At 38.7% G+C, this 17,326-nt stretch overlaps 3 protein-coding genes and 1 long non-coding RNA gene across 6 annotated transcripts; 3 read left to right on the top strand and 1 right to left on the bottom strand.

The window, feature by feature from the left end:
* Positions 1-4,266: 4,266 nt before the first annotated feature.
* On the top strand, positions 4,267-5,612 carry LOC135127929 (uncharacterized; the record flags this gene model as incomplete). Its single annotated transcript, XM_064054633.1, has 4 exons — positions 4,267-4,507; positions 4,562-4,752; positions 4,801-4,927; positions 4,973-5,612. Coding segments are annotated over 4 exons (1,092 nt in total), but the record flags the coding sequence as incomplete, so codon positions are not given.
* A 9-nt stretch (positions 5,613-5,621) lies between these two features.
* On the bottom strand, positions 5,622-7,124 carry LOC135127602 (caspase-6-like). The gene is made up of 5 exons (XM_064054097.1): positions 6,900-7,124; positions 6,586-6,852; positions 6,366-6,538; positions 6,189-6,318; positions 5,622-6,086 (listed from the first exon to the last, which is right to left on the bottom strand). Exons 1-5 carry the CDS (start codon positions 7,024-7,026, stop codon positions 5,746-5,748), a joined length of 1,038 nt encoding a protein of 345 aa, XP_063910167.1. The 5' UTR covers positions 7,027-7,124; the 3' UTR covers positions 5,622-5,745.
* Positions 7,125-7,182: 58 nt separating this feature from the next.
* On the top strand, positions 7,183-12,243 carry LOC135127601 (WW domain-binding protein 11). 3 transcript variants are annotated; one of them, XM_064054094.1, is made up of 6 exons: positions 7,183-7,344; positions 10,383-10,636; positions 10,689-10,814; positions 10,869-10,966; positions 11,019-11,267; positions 11,316-12,243. In XM_064054094.1, exons 2-6 carry the CDS (start codon positions 10,573-10,575, stop codon positions 12,150-12,152), a joined length of 1,374 nt encoding a protein of 457 aa, XP_063910164.1. In that variant the 5' UTR covers positions 7,183-7,344; positions 10,383-10,572; the 3' UTR covers positions 12,153-12,243. The 3 variants fall into 3 exon arrangements, with proteins under 3 accessions (XP_063910164.1, XP_063910166.1, XP_063910165.1); XM_064054096.1 differs by having other exon boundaries at positions 10,555-10,636; XM_064054095.1 differs by lacking the exon at positions 7,183-7,344 and having other exon boundaries at positions 10,205-10,499; positions 10,555-10,636.
* A 902-nt stretch (positions 12,244-13,145) lies between these two features.
* LOC135128389 (uncharacterized) lies at positions 13,146-15,008 on the top strand. The gene is made up of 3 exons (XR_010280385.1): positions 13,146-13,209; positions 14,543-14,681; positions 14,840-15,008. It is a non-coding gene; the product is annotated as an uncharacterized LOC135128389 (long non-coding RNA).
* Positions 15,009-17,326: the final 2,318 nt, after the last annotated feature.

Consider the following 17,326-nt stretch of genomic DNA (forward strand, 5'->3'; position numbering starts at 1 on the left):
AAGCGAGAAAAATGCAAATTTGTGTGCCCCCCTTTTTTTTTTTATTTTTCAAAATTGGTCCGATTTCGACCGTGTTGGGTTTCATTTCACGCGGAATTTCCTCAGGATTACGATTCCGTATTCGCTTTTGACGTATCTCTTCAAATAAGCGAGAAAAAATGCAAATTTGAGTGCCCCCCTTTTTTTTTAATTTTTCAAAATTGGTCCGTTTTCGACCGTGTTGGGTATCATTTCACGCGGAATTTCCTCAGGATTACGATTCCGTATTCGCTTTTGACATATCTCTTCAAATAAGCGAGAAAAATGCAAATTTGTGTGCCCCCCTTTTTTTTTTAATTTTTCAAAATTGGTCCGTTTTCGACCGTGTCGGGTATCATTTCACGCGGAATTACCTCAGGATTACGATTCCGTATTCGCTTTTGACGTATCTCTTCAAATAAACGAGAAAAATGCAAATATGTGTACCCCCCCTTTTTTTTAATTTTCAAAATTGTTCCGATTTCGACCGTGTTGGATTTCATTTCACGCGGAATTTCCTCAGGATTACGATTCCGTATTCGCTTTTGACGTATCTCTTCAAATAAGCGAGAAAAATGCAAATTTGTGTGCCCCCCTTTTTTTTTAATTTTTCAAAATTGGTCCGTTTTCGACCGTGTTGGGTATCATTTCACGCGGAATTACCTCAGGATTACGATTCCGTATTCGCTTTTGACGTATCTCTTCAAATAAACGAGAAAAATGCAAATATGTGTAGCCCCCCTTTTTTTTAATTTTCAAAATTGTTCCGATTTCGACCGTGTTGCATTTCATTTCACGCGGAATTTCCTCAGGATTACGATTCCGTATTCGCTTTTGACGTATCTCTTCAAATAAGCGAGAAAAATGCAAATTTGTGTGCCCCCCTTTTTTTTTTAATTTTTCAAAATTGGTCCGTTTTCGACCGTGTTGGGTTTCATTTCACGCGGAATTACCTCAAGATTACGATTCCGTATACGCTTTTGACGTATCTCTTCAAATAAGCGAGAAAAATGCAAATTTGTGTGCCCCCCTTTTTTTTTTTAATTTTTTAAAATTGGTCCGTTTTCGACCGTGTTGGGTATCATTTCACGCGGAATTTCCTCAGGATTACGATTCCGTATTCGCTTTTGACGTATCTCTTCAAATAAGCGAGAAAAATGCAAATTTGTGTGCCCCCCTTTTTTTCTAATTTTTCAAAATTGGTCTGTTTTCGACCGTGTTGGGTATCATTTCACGCGGAATTTCCTCAGGATCACGATTCCGTATTCGCTTTTGACATATCTCTTCAAATAAGCGAGAAAAATGCAAATTTGTGGGCCCCCCCCTTTTTTTTTTTAATTTTTCAAAATTGGTCCGTTTTCGACCGTGTTGGGTTTCATTTCACGCGGAATTTCCTCAAGATTACGATTCCGTATTCGCTTTTGACGTATCTCTTCAAATAAGCGAGAAAAATGCAAATTTGTGTGCCCCCCTTTTTTTTTAATTTTTCAAAATTGGTCCGTTTTCGACCGTGTTGGGTTTCATTTCACGCGGAATTTCCTCAAGATTACGATTCCGTATTCGCTTTTGACGTATCTCTTCAAATAAGCGAGAAAAAATGCAAATTTGAGTACCCCCTTTTTTTTTAATTTTTCAAAATTGGTCCGTTTTCGACCGTGTTGGGTATCATTTCACGCGGAATTTCCTCAGGATTACGATTCCGTATTCGCTTTTGACGTATCTCTTCAAATAAACGAGAAAAAAGCAAATATGTGTACCCCCCTTTTTTTTTAATTTTCAAAATTGTTCCAATTTCGACCGTGTTGGATTTCATTTCACGCGGAATTTCCTCAGGATTACGATTCCGTATTCGCTTTTGACGTATCTCTTCAAATAAGCGAGAAAAATGCAAATTTGTGTGCCCCCCCTTTTTTTTTTAATTTTTCAAAATTGGTCCGTTTTCGACCGTGTTGGGTTTCATTTCACGCGGAATTTCCTCAGGATTACGATTCCGTATTCGCTTTTGACGTATCTCTTCAAATAAGCGAGAAAAATGCAAATTTGTGTGCCCCCCTTTATTTATAATTTTTCAAAATTGGTCCGTTTTCGACCGTGTTGGGTGTCATTTCACGCGGAACTTCCTCAGGATTGCGATTCCGTATTCGCTTTTGACGTATCTCTTCAAATAAGCGAGAAAAATGCAAATTTGCGTGCCCCCCTTTATTTTTTATTTTTCAAAATTGGTCCGTTTTCGACCGTGTTGGGTTTCATTTCACGCGGAATTTCCTCAGGATTACGATTCCGTATTCGCTTTTGACGTATCTCTTCAAATAAACGAGAAAAAAGCAAATTTGTGTGCCCCCTTTTTTTTAATTTTCAAAATTGGTCCGATTTCGACCGTGTTGGGTATCATTTCACGCGGAATTTCCGCAGGATGACGATTCCGTATTCGCTTTTGACGTATCTCTTCAAATAAGCGAGAAAAATGCAAATTTGTGTGCCCCCCTTTTTTTTTCAAATTTTTCAAAATTGGTCCGTTTTCGACCGTGTTGGGTGTCATTTCACGCGGAATTTCTTCAGGATTGCGATTCCGTATTCGCTTTTGACGTATCTCTTCAAATAAGCGAGAAAAATGCAAATTTGTGTGCCCCCCTTTATTTTTAATTTTTCAAAATTGGTCCGTTTTCGACCGTGTTGGGTTTCATTTCACGCGGAATTTCCTCAGGATTGCGATTCCGTATTCGCTTTTGACGTATCTCTTCAAATAAGCGAGAAAAATGCAAATTTGTGTGCCCCCCTTTATTTTTTATTTTTCAAAATTGGTCCGTTTTCGACCGTGTTGGGTGTCATTTCACGCGGAATTTCCTCAGGATTGCGATTCCGTATTCGCTTTTGACGTATCTCTTCAAATAAGCGAGAAAAATGCAAATTTGTGTGCCCCCCTTTATTTATAATTTTTCAAAATTGGTCCGTTTTCGACCGTGTTGGGTGTCATTTCACGCGGAACTTCCTCAGGATTGCGATTCCGTATTCGCTTTTGACGTATCTCTTCAAATAAGCGAGAAAAATGCAAATTTGCGTGCCCCCCTTTATTTTTTATTTTTCAAAATTGGTCCGTTTTCGACCGTGTTGGGTTTCATTTCACGCGGAATTTCCTCAGGATTACGATTCCGTATTCGCTTTTGACGTATCTCTTCAAATAAGCGAGAAAAATGCAAATTTGTGTGCCCCCCTTTATTTTTAATTTTTCAAAATTGGTCCGTTTTCGACCGTGTTGGGTGTCATTTCACGCGGAATTTTCTCAGGATTGCGATTCCGTATTCGCTTTTGACGTATCTCTTCAAATAAGCGAGAAAAATGCAAATTTGTGTGCCCCCCTTTATTTTTAATTTTTCAAAATTGGTCCGTTTTCGACCGTGTTGGGTGTCATTTCACGCGGAATTTCCTCAGGATTGCGATTCCGTATTCGCCCTTGACGTATCTCTTCAAATAAGCGAGAAAAATTTGTTTGTCCCCTTTTTTTTCTGCGGCCCGAAATCTACTAGAAAATTTATTTAGTGAAATTTCGAAAATTTCGTTGAAAATTGGTCGAAAATTGGTGGTATTTTGCATATTTTTGCGTATTTCAAAGGACGATTCTGGAAAAACCAATGGATTTATCGAAGAACTGAAAGCGGATATGACTTATGATCACTTTGCGCTTCCACTACCTTCGTTAAATCTGTAATTAATGTAGTTATTAGCTGAGGTGGTACGGTTTCAAAAAAGTAAATTATTTTAAGCGGTTATCCATAGTCAATTCATCAAACCAGTAAAAATCTAGACTACAAACTAAAAAATTAGGTACTCGACAATCGTAGTGTGGAACTTTAAACCTTGATAATGCACATGCACTTATACATTTTTAATAATTGCGCAACACGCGTATTTGTTCCATATCAGCAATATTTGATAAGTAAGATATTTCCTTGCGAAACAAAAACGTTAATAAATAAAGCAAACAAAATTCAATCTTAATTGAAATATTCAAACATGATAGTACCAAACTAGCCAAAACAGCAATCGTTATCTAGCGGCCAATTTCGAATTTTTATCTTATCTGAATCCCAATACTTCAGTCCCGATATGATACACACCGATCAGACAAAACAATCGAGTCCTTGTCATTGTGTCCCATTTAATAAAACTCTTTCTAGATTCCAAGTCTAATTAAACCAACACCATGGAAAGTGACGCATCGGGCGTGGCTTCCACAACCACTAAACGAAAAAATCCTTCATTGCTATAGAAGAAGACATCATCGTGAAACCCTCCACCGAGCTGATTCCCGACGAATACGAACACTCCACAAACCAGAGCGTTCTATTCCACGTTTTCGCCGCACCCCTAGTAACACCACTAGCCGAAGAACTGCTAAAGAGCGTCCGCCTCATCAACTATGACGTGGACACCAAACGCAACCTTCACGACTTGAACAAACCCAACGAGTTTTGGACTCACCTCGAAGCGAGTAAGTACCGAATTTGTTTGATCAAACTTATAATAAGTACCACAAACAATCCAGTTAGAAAAGAAGCACCCAATAAAAGCGCCTTGATTCTGTTCTTCATTGGGTACTACGGCAAGGAGAACGGCACTCTCCTCATATCGGAGGAAGACTTCTCGAAAAACGTCCACGTGAAACAAGTGTGGAATTTTTTCTCCGGCAACAACTGCCCCGAGTTGAAACACAAGCCGAAAATTTTCGTGTTTTGTGTAAGTTGCACTCCAATCAAAGCAACTATTTTTTATTTGGGGTTTTAGATGTCTTCGCAGCCTCGTGGTGGAGCCGTGCAAACCGACTCCATGAGGCACCGTACCATGAAATTCGACAAAGTGTACGACTTCCCAGCTGAATCAGACATGTTAATCGTGTATAAGAAAGTCGCTGGTAAGTATAGAGGGTGTGTGGGCTTATGTGTACACAAAATTGTAGAGGTTGACCTGGTGGACATTTTTCTGGACGAACTCTGCAACAACATCGTCTACCATAGCAAGAAGTACGACTTCATAGATCTCATTAGTTACATCCACAACAACCGCAGGTCGGTTCCTCTTGTGATTTCGACTTTAACTCGAAAGTTCTATTTGACGCCGAACGACCAAAGAGACCACTATTTGTCGGTTGTGGAGAATCAGATGAGTCTGGAGGAGATGTTGCAGAAAATACACGACGATGTCCAGAAGCTTCAGGACGCCCAGAAGAAGAAGAAGGAGAAGAAGTTTAGTTTCAGTTTTAAGAAGAAGAGCGAAGACAAGCCTAAGGTGGTCAAGAGGGAGGATAAGCCGATTGTGGAAAGTCCTAGAACGTCGGTGAAAACGGACGGTCCCAGTAGTCCTAAAGCGTCCATGGCTGGTCCCAGTCCCGTTCATAGATTAAGCGGGGGCTCGAATTCCGGACGACGATCCAGGAACCCCTCCCTTTCAGAAGTGACCTTCCAAAAACGAAAACCCATTTGGAAAATATGACAACACGAATAGTTTGTTCTAATTTTTATTTATTTCTTAATCTCAAACAAAAAGTGTGAGTGGCTGATTTGTTAAAAATAAAAACATTTAAATGGTTGATAAAATTATCAATGAAGTGTTATTCCTGGAAGTTTATTAGGTCGATCTATGTAACAGATGGCAGATACCACACAATACAATGACTTTTGTCAGAAAAATTAATTTCACTAAACAATAAATAAATAAATTCGCATTTTCCTTTTATTTTCCCCGTTTGTCCTTCTCTTGTAACAGACTGTTGACTTTCCTTTCCAACTCTTTAACCTTTTGGGTTAGATTGTCCTGGTTCTGCAAGAGTTGCAACCATACGTTTCGCTCCTTGGTTCTGTTCAAATAAAACTTCCGCCTTAACGTGGACACAAAAACTGGCATCTGCTTCTTAATGATGTCCCCTTCGTTGTGGTAGTAGTTTCTACACAGACATTTCGTCGTCCTCATGATCAAAGACACCACGTCGTCGCGTCGACCATAAGCCAGAAAATTCTTACACAACTCCTGGATAAACCAAGTGCCGTTTTGTGGGTCTCTGAAAGAGACGTTTCCTGGAAAAAGTACTTACTTAGTTAATGCATTTTGCTATCAGCGATATTAATAGATTTTATCGATATGGTGCATATTGCAGGTATTAAAAACGGAGTTTGTACCTTCGGTGGTGGAATAAACTATGAGCATATCAGGCCCTATGTAGTCCGATTGGAAAGTGCTATCATCAACTAGGTCGATTTTGTCGTTCGTGTCTTCAGAAACCGTGGAAAAATTGTCACCTTTGCAAGCCTACAAAGTTCAGACTGTGAAATCTGGAAAACCCAGCCAAAACCTACCTGGAAGACGAACATTTTAGGTTTGCCTTCTAGTTGTGGACACTTGCTGAATTCTTCCCACAAGTTATGGGTTTGTAACGAACAGTCATGGGCGTGCAACATGTTAAAATTATCACCGTGGGTCAGAAAAAACACGATCAGGCTATTAAATCTGGACAGATCTTCGCATACAACTAAAACGAGACTGAAATATCAACGTTTCGTGAATATCGAAACTTACTGGCTTTCACCGTTTCCAAAATTTCGTCTCTAGTGTAATCTGTAAATATACACTTGTCGTTGATGTTGAAGCCCAGTCGACTCACACAGTTGATAATTTCGTTGACGTCTCTCCTGCTGCCTCGTCTGTACGATTTGTCATCGAACGCCTCCTGGTTGAAAATAAGAACTAAACCCGGCTCTGTGCCGCTCCTCTGGTACTCGAAAGGTGCTAGCGGGAGCTGATGTCTCTCAGTGAATTGTTCAGACTCCGCTTCCAAGCTTTTAACTACAATAAAAAAAGTTAAGTTGATAATTGCGCCAAGTTGCACTTACTCAGGGTGATTTTCTCGATATGCTTTATTTCGTAAGTTGGTGTCAGCAAAGTTTTTTTTTCAGGGTTGAAGGGGTCCCCTTTTGGGGGCTCCAACGTCACGGAAAAGGCTTTCGCGTCTGTTTGCATTGTCACTTGGGTGTGCTAAGATCTCTTCAAAGTTGTGTGGTACGATTTGTAACAACAAAGACATACTGCATTAAATTAAATGAAATAATCTCATCGATAAGCATGCGTGTTTATTGAGGCTTCGATAAAATCATTCTTATCTAAGCAGAAACTCATCGAAAATGTGCTGTGGCGAATACTTGAAACTGAGTCAAGATGAAGGGTCGTTTCGGATATGGAAAACATCGCGATTTTTGACGATATCTCACAAAAATTAGGACACGTTTTATTCGTTGGTTTTGACTCAAGTCGGACGGTTGTAAATTCGACCAATCAAAGGCGAGTCCGAAGTAGTAACTAAGGTAGCTGGATGTGTAATCGTTGATATATCGGTTATTTGTGTTTAGAGATAAGTGTTTTTTTATCTAGAAGGAAAACTGGATTCTCGTTATGTTTAATATTTGTTCTATGAATTTAGATAAGGTGATTTTGTGTACAGCAATTCTGTTTGATTTAACGGTTTCTCGACTTTTTGTTCATTTATAACTTTATTTACATATCAACGAAGTTTAAATTAGGCGCCATTTGTTGCCCAAAATGCAACCAGGAATTTTTCCTAAACTCGACATGAGCTGAAATTAGTACAAGGGATCGACAAGTACGGGGCATGGGTCATAAAACCATTGTAACATAATTTTGAAGAGTATTGCAATTTATGACAGAATAATAGAATAATCATAAATTAGAAAAATCAGCGGAGAACGCTAATAATTACTTTAGAGTAGACTGTAGGGCTCCTCAGAAAGGTTTTTGCCTGAACTAACCACTCAAATCGTGTTGAATTCAAACCCATTTTTTTCAATAATTGTTCATTTTTGTTCAAACTTTTTCGTCCTATTTTGTAGTTTTTCGTCCTTATTATCCTTTTTCGTCCTTATTATTCTTTTTCGTCTTTTTCCGTCCTTTTTGTCCTAGTTCGTCCTTTTTCATCATAGTTACTCCCGCCGGAGTTTCATAGTTGCTTCCATCGGAGAGTCATAGTTACTCCCGCTGGAAAATCATAGTTACTCCCCCGAAAATCCCTTTTTACCCTTTTTATCCTTTTTCGTCTTTTTTCGTCTTTCGTCCTTTTTCTTCCTTTTTTCGTCCTTTTTCGTCCTATTTCGTCCTTATCTTCGTTTTTCGTACTTTTTCGTCCTTATTATCCTTTTTCGTCCTTTTTCGTCCGTTTTCGTCCTTCCCCGTCCTTTTTCGTCCTTTTCCGTCCTTTGTCGTCCTTTTCGTCCTCTTTCGTCATTTTTCGTCCTTTTTCGTCCGTTTTGTTCTTTTTCATGCTTTTTCGTCCTTTTCGTCCTTTTTCGTACTTTGCGTCCTTTTTCGTCCTTTGTTTGTCCTTATTCGTCCTTTTTCGTCCTTTTCGTCCTTTTCGTCCTTTATCCTCCTTTTTTTGTCCTTCTTCGTCCTTTACGTCTTTTTCATCATTTTTCGTCCTTTTTCGTCTTGTTTCGTTCTTTTTTTGACTTTCTAACTTTTTCGTTCTTTTTCGTCCTCGTTCGTCCTTTTTCGTCATAGTTACTACCACCGGATTCATAGTTACTTCCATCGGAGATCATAGTTACTCCAACCAAAGAATCATAGTTATTCCCCCAAAAATCCTTTTTACTTTTTTTATCCTTTTTCGTCCTTTTTCGTGCTTTTTCGTTCTATCTTGTCCTTTTTCGTCCTTATTATCCTTTTTCGTTTTTTTCCGGCCGTTTTCGACCTTTTTCGTCCTTTTTCGTCGTTTTCGTCCCTTTTCGTCATTTTTCGTCCCCTTTCATCCTTTGTCGTTCTTTATCGTCCTTTTCGTTTTTTTTCGTATTTCTCGTCCTTTTTCGTCCTTTTTTGTCCTTTTCGTCCTTTTTCTTCCTTTTTTTCGTCCGTTGTCTTCATTTTTCGTCCTGTTTCGTCCTTTTTCGTCTTTAGTCCTTTTTCGACCTTTTTCGTCCTTTTTCGTCCTTGTTCGTCCTTTTTCGTCATAATTACTCCCACCGGAAATTCATAGTTACTCCCAGCGGAGAGTCCTAGTTACTCCCGCTGGAGAATCATAGTAACTCCCACCGAAGAATCATAGTTACTCCCCCCAAAATCCTTTTTACCCTTTTTATCCTTTTTCGTCCTCTTCGTCCTTTTTCGTCCTTTTTCGTCCCTTTCGTCTTTCTTCGTCCTTTTTCATCTTTTTTCGTCCTTTTTCGTTCTTCGTCCGTTTTCGTCCTTTTTCGTCCTTTTTCGTCCTTTTCGTCCTTTTTCGTGTTTTTTCGTCCTATCTCGTCCTTTTTCGTCCTTATTATCCTTTTTCGTTTTTTTTCGTCCGTTTTACGACCTTTTTCGTCCTTTTTCGTCGTTTTCGTCTCTTTTCGTCATTTTTCGTCCTTTTTCATCCTTTGTCGTCCTTTTTCGTACTTCTCGTCCTTTTTTGTCCTTATTCGTCCTTTTCGTCCTTTTTCATCCTTTCCGACCTTTTTCGTCCTTATTCGTCCTTTTCGTCCTTTTTCTTCCTTTTTTCGTCCTTGTTCGTCCTTTTTCGTCATAGTTACTCCCGCCGGAGATTCATAGTTACCCCCAGCAGAGAGTCCTAGTTACTCCCGCTGGAGAATCATAGTAACTCCCACCGAAGAATCATAGTTACTCCCCCCAAAATCCTTTTTACCCTTTTTATCCTTTTTCGTCCTCTTCGTCCTTTTTCGTCCTCTTTCGTCCTTTTTCGTTCTTATTATCCTTTTTCGTCCTTTTTACCCTTTTTATCCTTTTTCGTCATCTTCGTCTTTTTTCGTCCTCTTCGTCCTTTTTCGTCCTTTTTCGTCCTATTTCGTCCTTATTATCCTTTTTCATCCTTTTCATCCTTCTTCGTCCTTTTTAGTCTTTTTTCGTCCTTTTTCGTCCTTCGTCCGTTTTCGTCCGTTTTCGTCCTTGTTCGTCCTATTTCGTCCTTTTTTGTCCTTTTTCGTCCTTTTTCGTCCTCTTTGTCCTTTTTCGTCCTTTTTCGTCCTTGTTATTCTTTTTCGTCCCTTTCGTCCTTCTTCGTCCTTTTTCGTCCTTTTTCGTCGTTTTTCGTCCTTATTATCCTTTTTTGGTCAGTTTTCGTCCTAATTTTCCACCAATGCTCCTATTAAAATCTTTCGACGTATTTTGAACTAATTTATGGTATATTTTGATTTTAATAAATTGGACTACGACCAAATATTTAATATGACTCATGAGGCAAAACAGAAGACAATGGTGATTTTTTTACGATATGTGTCTGTCACATCTATTTTAACATCATGACATTGTAGAAAAAAGGAAAAAGTTGTTATACCCTCCTCCAGCGATTCCCCTTAATGGTGGCTAAATTTTAGGTGCGGCCGTAAAAAATTTGGAGACGGACCTGTGTCCTTCTGGTGACTTCTAGTTTCAACTAGGGAATTTCAGGCGAACTCCACAAACTTGCTTTGACAATTCAGCGTTTGACATTTGTCAGTTGTTGTAGTTAGAATTTTTATTACTTATTATTAATTTTCCAATTTAAAGCCATTCAAACCACGCAAAATGGGGCGCCGCTCCATAAATACCACGAAAAGTGGCAAATACATGAACCCCACCGACCAAGCTCGTAAGTCCGCCGCTTCGAGGTTATGTTATTATTTATAATCGTTAAATTTAAGGCAAAGAAGCTCGGAAACAGGAATTAAAGAAGAACAAAAAGCAGAGACAGATGGTGCGGGCGGCGGTCCTCAAGGGTAAAGATCCACAGCAAATTTTAGAGGAAATGGAGAAGATCGACCAAATGGGTATGTCACAGTCACGCTCTAAACAATTCGTGATAATTTTCACCATCATTTTAGAATACAACGTAAATCAACCATCCCCATTGAACGAAAAAGTTTTAAAAGACAAACGGAAAAAGCTCAGAGATACTTTGGATCGGGTCCTTAGTATGTACGTAAGTGTTGCCATAATTGCTTGTAACTGTGACGCGACGTGCGTTTTTCCAGTACAAAGATGACCCCGACAAGTGGGCCGACTTGAAGCGCCGCCAAACCGACTACGAACACAAACGCAACCAACTAGTCGCCTTCTACGAGTCAGTCAAGAGCGCCCAGCAAGTCCAAGTCGACGAAATCCCGCTCCCGCAGCTCCCCCAGCAGCCCGCTAACGCCCCCTCGCAAATCCCACTCCCCACCGAACGCAAACAAGAACACACCATCTACTCCATCGCCACAGCTCTAAAACTTCAAGCCCTCGTAAGTCGCCCCACTTTTGCCCCAATCGTGCTAATGTGACCTCCGTAGGGCCAACCCGTCCGTGAGCCCCCCGGCTGCCCGCCCGGCCCGCCCCCCGACATCACCGACGACGGCGAAGTCGACGACTTCGTCCCTCGCTCCGACGACGACAAAGAGGACGCCTCCGACGACCCCTCCGACCCCGACGCCTCCAAGCCCACTTCTCTCCAACAAAAAATGGTCGCTCTGTCCGGCCAGAACGTCGACGACTTCATGAAGGAGATGGAAGTGGTGCAGAAGAAGCTCGAAGGGGGCAAGGACGAGGAACCGCGGCCGAAGATCGTGTCGCACCCAGAGCCTCTGATGCCCCCGGGGACCGACATGCCGATGCAGCCCCCGCAGGCGCTCAACCAGGGCCCGTTGCTGTTCCCGGCGCCTGGGTTGCGTTTGCCGCCAGGGCCGCCGCCCGGCCGGCCGCTGATGCCGCCGGGGCCGCCCCCGGGTCTCCCGCCGCCGCGCATGCCCATCCGAATGCCGCCGGCGCCGCCGAGGATGATCCGTCTGCCGGGGCCGCCGCCGCTGGGTGGGGCGCCGAATCTGCCGATTGGGACGCCGAATGTGCTGTCGGCGGCGCCTCAGCTGATTAATAGGGTGGAGTCGACGAAGCAGGGGGCGACGATTACGGCGAAGCCGCAGATCAGGAATTTGAGCGCGGATGTGACGCGGTTCGTGCCGTCGGCGTTGAGGGTGAAGAGGGAGGATAAGAAGCAGAAGCCAAATACGAGGGCGCTGGTGCACGAGTTGAAGCAGAAAGAGTTTAATTTGCACCAGAGTACGCACCCGCAGCAGCACACGAAGGACGACGCTTACAAGCAGTTTATGGAGGAGATGCAGACACTGCTGTGAGGGGCGGAGAAGATTCTAGGTTATTTATGTTGTATATATCGAATTTGTAGGAGCGCTAAGAGTGAAATAATGATCTTTATTTAAGGAGTTTTTTTTTGGGTTTGTGTGTTGTAAGCCTTATTTTCGTGTTCTGAAAGACACATTTGTCGTTTCTTTGAGTAATTCCCCATTCGAACAGGGTAAAGTAGCAGAAATAACGAATAATTCTGCAAAGCCAATTAACTAAATTTATAATTACCAATTTTTTTCAATGCGTGTATTGTTGGTTGCATAAACATATTTAGTTTGTATTATTTTTGTTCAAATTTGAAAATTAGATGAGACTTGAAATGACTACAGATATTCGATTTAGATGTTTGTACTTATTATTTACATTTAAACAGACTTTATTTTACAAAAGAAAATTGTATTTATTTTTGGTTGATAGTAACTTTGACAGAGCGCGCCAACTTCAGGTAGTTCAGGTCCATCAGCCTTTTCAAAATGGTTTCCATATGGTTTCTTTGCAATGTTTTATTGTGTTTTCGGTTGGATTTTTTCACAGGACGTCGATGTGCAGGTAGGATTTTAGTTGAAACCGCCGTTTGTGTAATTTAAAACTTTTTTCTAAAATTTGTCATAGCGAATTTGGTTTCAACAATGAAATTTATGATGGTTTTTCTCTCAAAATAATTCGACAAAGCCAACTAATAAAATTTTGATTTGACAATTTTGGCCAACGTGTATTGTTGGTTGCATAGACAGAATTTAGGATACTGTGATTTAGGTTATAGGTTATAACTATTATTTTTGTTCAAATTCGAAAATTAGATGAACGTTAAAATGACCACAGATATTCGATTTAGATGTTTATTTACAATTAAACAGACTTCATTTTATTCGAGTGTTCTATTCCATTTGATACAAAAGAAAATTGTATTTATTTTTGGTTGGTAGTAACTTTGACAAAGCGCGCCAACTTCAGGTAGTTCAGGCCAATTCGCTTTTTCAAAATGGTTTCTTTGGAACGTTTTATTGTGGTTTCGGTTGGATTTTTTCACAGGATATCGGTGTTCAGGTAGGATTTTAGTTAAAACCGCCTTTTGTGTTCGTTGCGAATTTGGTTTCAACAACGAAATTTCTAATGGTATTTTTGTTTCTTCAAAATAATTCGGCAAAGCCAACTAATCAAATTTTGGTTTAACAATTTTGGACAATCTGCATTGTTGGTTGCAGAACAGAATTTTGGTTGTATGTATTACTTTTGTTCAAATTTAAAAATTAGATGAAAGTTAAAATAATCACAGATACTTGATTCAGATGTTTATTTGTTTGTTATTTAGATTAAACAGACTTGATTTTATTCTAATGTTCTAGCTGGTTCTAGCTCATTGATACAAAAGAAATTTATATTTATTTTTGGTTGGTAGTAACTTTGACAGAGCGCGCCAACTTCAGGTAGTTCGCGTCCATCGGATTTTTTAAAATGGTTTCTGTGCAACGTTTAATTGCGTTTTCGGTTGGATTTTTTCACAGGACATCGGTGTTCAGGTAGGATTTTCGTTTAAACCGCTTTTGTGTAATTTAAAACTTTTTACTAACATTTTTCGTTGCGAATTTGGTTTCAATAACGAACTTTCTGATGGGATTTTTTTCAAGATAATCCGACAAAGCCAACTATCCAAATTTTTATTTAATAATTTTGGACCATTGTGTATTGTTGGTTGGATGAACAGATTATAGTTTGTATTGTTTTGTTCAAGTTTGAATATTAAATGAGCAAAGGAGTTAAAAATGACCACATATATTACATTTAGATTTGATATACATTTCAACAAACTTTATTTTATTCTACTGTCCTATTTTATTTAGTACGTAAGAAAATTTTATTTATTTTTGGTTGGTGGTAATTTTGACACCGAGAACTAACTCTGACCTATCAGCTTTTTCAAAATGGTCTCAATGTTTGTAAGATTTATAGTACGGGGGTAATATTATTTTTCTTATTCTACCTCCATGGTGTATTGTGTTTTCAGTTGGATTTTACTCTTATAACATCGGTGTTCATGTCTTTTAGTTAAATTTACTCTCCCTGATATGATATTTAAAGCCCTTTACCAATATTTTTAGGGATAATGTCGATGTAGCAAATTTGGTTTAAAAAATTAATATCGTTAAAAATTTTGCCCGTTATATTCGTATGATAGAAATTTAAAATTTAAGTGGTAACCTTGACATATTCAAAATGTGAAATTTTTGCCGTGTGGGTCATACTCTAGTTTTTGGAATTTTTACCAGTGAAAATGTCTGTTAATTTGGTTGCCTATACTTGACACACTAAAAACCAACTTCAAATTGGAATACAAAGTATATTTTACCTGGTTTTACATGTTAATTATAATGTTTTCCAGAATGGTAGCACAAGTGACGACTTAACACCCCGAAAACTCTCAGTTTGATACAAATTTCCCAGGGTTTTGCCCAGCTAGGATCATTAGAATGTTGTGTCATCGACAAGACATCCTAAACATAAGCGGCAAATTTTCGTCGGTAAGTTATTGGAGATATTTTATACTTAATTTTTTTGTTTTGTAATTAAAAAACATCTAATTAATTACATGATCGTGATGGTATGTTTAATAGTAACCTAATCTGAGGAAAAAACTTTGGGATGTCATATACTTACTCCACTTTTCGTTTTATTCTAGATGGTCCCACAGACAAATCTGATTTACAGCAAGCTCCAAGAGTCAACATTGTACATCTCCTGTGTCATTAATATTATTGCAATTGTTATCACATTTCACAACTATATTCTACCTAAATTGCTTGTTCTTGCTGGGAAAATATATTTTCTAGTTCCAGATGATGCGGCTTTAAAAGGTGAGATGTTCTTGATTTTTATATTGTTTTCTAATTAATATAATAAATAAAAAGATATATTTTTACTGCATTCTATTACCTTAACATTTTCAGTTCTGTTTTTATTCTTTTAATGTCCACAGTGTGTTGTTTACAGCTTCACTGCAAACTACGACAGAAGTGCTGCTTTCGCGTCTTTCGTACACTAATGATTCAAATCAGCCTCGCCACTTCTACTTACAACTTTAAATTTCGTTGGTGAAATTGTGGTTTGTTTAACGATACGCTTAGAACATTCATTTTTCAAACTAAAAACGAACAGAAAGTATTTATTCGATTTCAAAAAGTAAATCTAACTTGAAGTATGTTTTATACAAATTTTTTGTTGCAGCTGGTACAAATGAAGAATTCATCTGTGATGGGAGTTTTCAAGTTCCAAGATTTTCTTCTTTCTGGTATTTACTATCATTAATTTTTTAAACATTAGACGTTTAGTTAGTAAAGTCAGGTTAAACACAAATTTAGTATAAAAATTTAAATTTCGCACTTGGTTAAAATGTGTCTCTAATTTTATATGGTGTTGTTTATTATTTTTTTAAATGTTAGTTTAAATAGGATACCTACTGCAATAGCGTACCTACTAATTTTCGATGTTATAATTGTTGGTGGCGTCCTTAAATTTCCAGAGAAAATAAAGTTTTGTTATTTTAAAGAAGAGGAGATTCATCGCTATCTATCGTAGCAGAAGCAGAAGCCTTTAATTGGTAAGTTTTTTTATTCCATTTTATGTGTTTTGTTGTTATGTTTTTGTAATTTATTAATTTTTATTCAAAGTATCTCATTTTCGTTTGTCATATGCGTGTAATTTTGCCAATAAATCAAGAATTTAAAACTTGATACATCCAAAACCATCAAATATTGATTTTACAGTTCTGCTCGTGTTGTAAATTGAAAATTTGTTTTATTTGAGAGGCGGTGTTTTGACGTTGCAATTTTCACTTAACAAACAATAAAGTAATCGATAAATTGTTCAAGCTAACCTTTCTAATTGTCAAAACGTGATTTACTCGCAGATATAGAGTACAAGAAAAATATTAAAATGTGATTTATGTGTTGCCTATTTTTAGTAATATTCCTAGTAATTTTTTAAATTAACTTGGAAACCTTTAAAATTTTATATTGGCATACTTGATAATTATTAATCGAATTTAAAAATTGACAGTCGCGTTATTTTCAAACAATTCAATTTTCCATAGTTACCGGAGCAAACTATGGAAAATGACTATAATTTCTATGACTGTAATTTCAAGTAAAATTTCTAGAGATCCCAAAGTTGTTCATTTTCAGGATTTTCAGCAAGAGGAAGTAAAACGTTGTACGCGGCTCGCTTGCAACTAGCCTTTACTGGGGCTCACCGGATTACAGGACTCGCTCCTACGTCGCTCGCCCTGCAAACATTCCGGCTCGCCCGTAAAGGTTAATTTACTAAGCTTGCCACGTAAATAACTATTACATCCCCTTAAAATTTATTTAGAAGATCTTGTGGGAAATCCTTGAAAACAACATTTTTGGATCACTTCAGGAAGGAGCCATCCGTATCTTGCGAACTATTGCCATTTTAAAATAAATGTTTAACTACACAACAGATTACTACAACAATACCAGTAGCCGTAACTAAAGATTGTTACAATCACAGCTATCGGCATAAAATTTGAATTTTTTGGTTCCCTGTCTAATAAATTAAATTCCGGATTCTACTACTAAGGCGCAGACAAATTTTCGCTCTCCTAATAGGATCACAGAAAGTCGAGGCGGTCTTTGAGAATTACTCCTGCTCCGAGTTTGACATTTGTTACAGAAACCTGTAATACCTCAGCTGTCACTCGAGCGATCAGGCGCCGTTTCTAGCTTTCGCCACCTCCTCGACGATATGTGATCCTGGTCCGAGGTCGAATATCAAGATTCGTTTGCTTGGTATTTTCTGGGTCTTCAGTCAGTCCGAAAATTAAGCGCAGACAACGTGGAGTTTCGCCTATCCTAATAGGATCATAGAAAGTCGAGGAGGTGTCCGAGAATTACTCCGGATCCGAATTTGACATTTGTTACAGTAAACCTGTAATACATTAACTGTCACTTGTACAATTTGGCGCCTGTTGTTGGCTTTCGCCACCTCCTCGAAGATATGTGATCCTGGTCCGAAGCCGAATCTCGAAATTTGCTGCTTTGGTATTAAATTCTGGGTCAATCAGTCCGAAAATTAAGCGCTGACAACGTAGATTTTCGCCTTGCCTAACAGGATCACAGAAAGTCGAGGAGGTCTCTGAGAATTACTC

This window comes from Zophobas morio, unplaced genomic scaffold (genome assembly GCF_036711695.1).
Source record: "Zophobas morio isolate AGI-343-1 ecotype UQ-CSIRO unplaced genomic scaffold, CSIRO_AGI_Zmor_V1 ptg000012l, whole genome shotgun sequence".
Classification (NCBI taxonomy): domain Eukaryota; kingdom Metazoa; phylum Arthropoda; class Insecta; order Coleoptera; family Tenebrionidae; genus Zophobas; species Zophobas morio.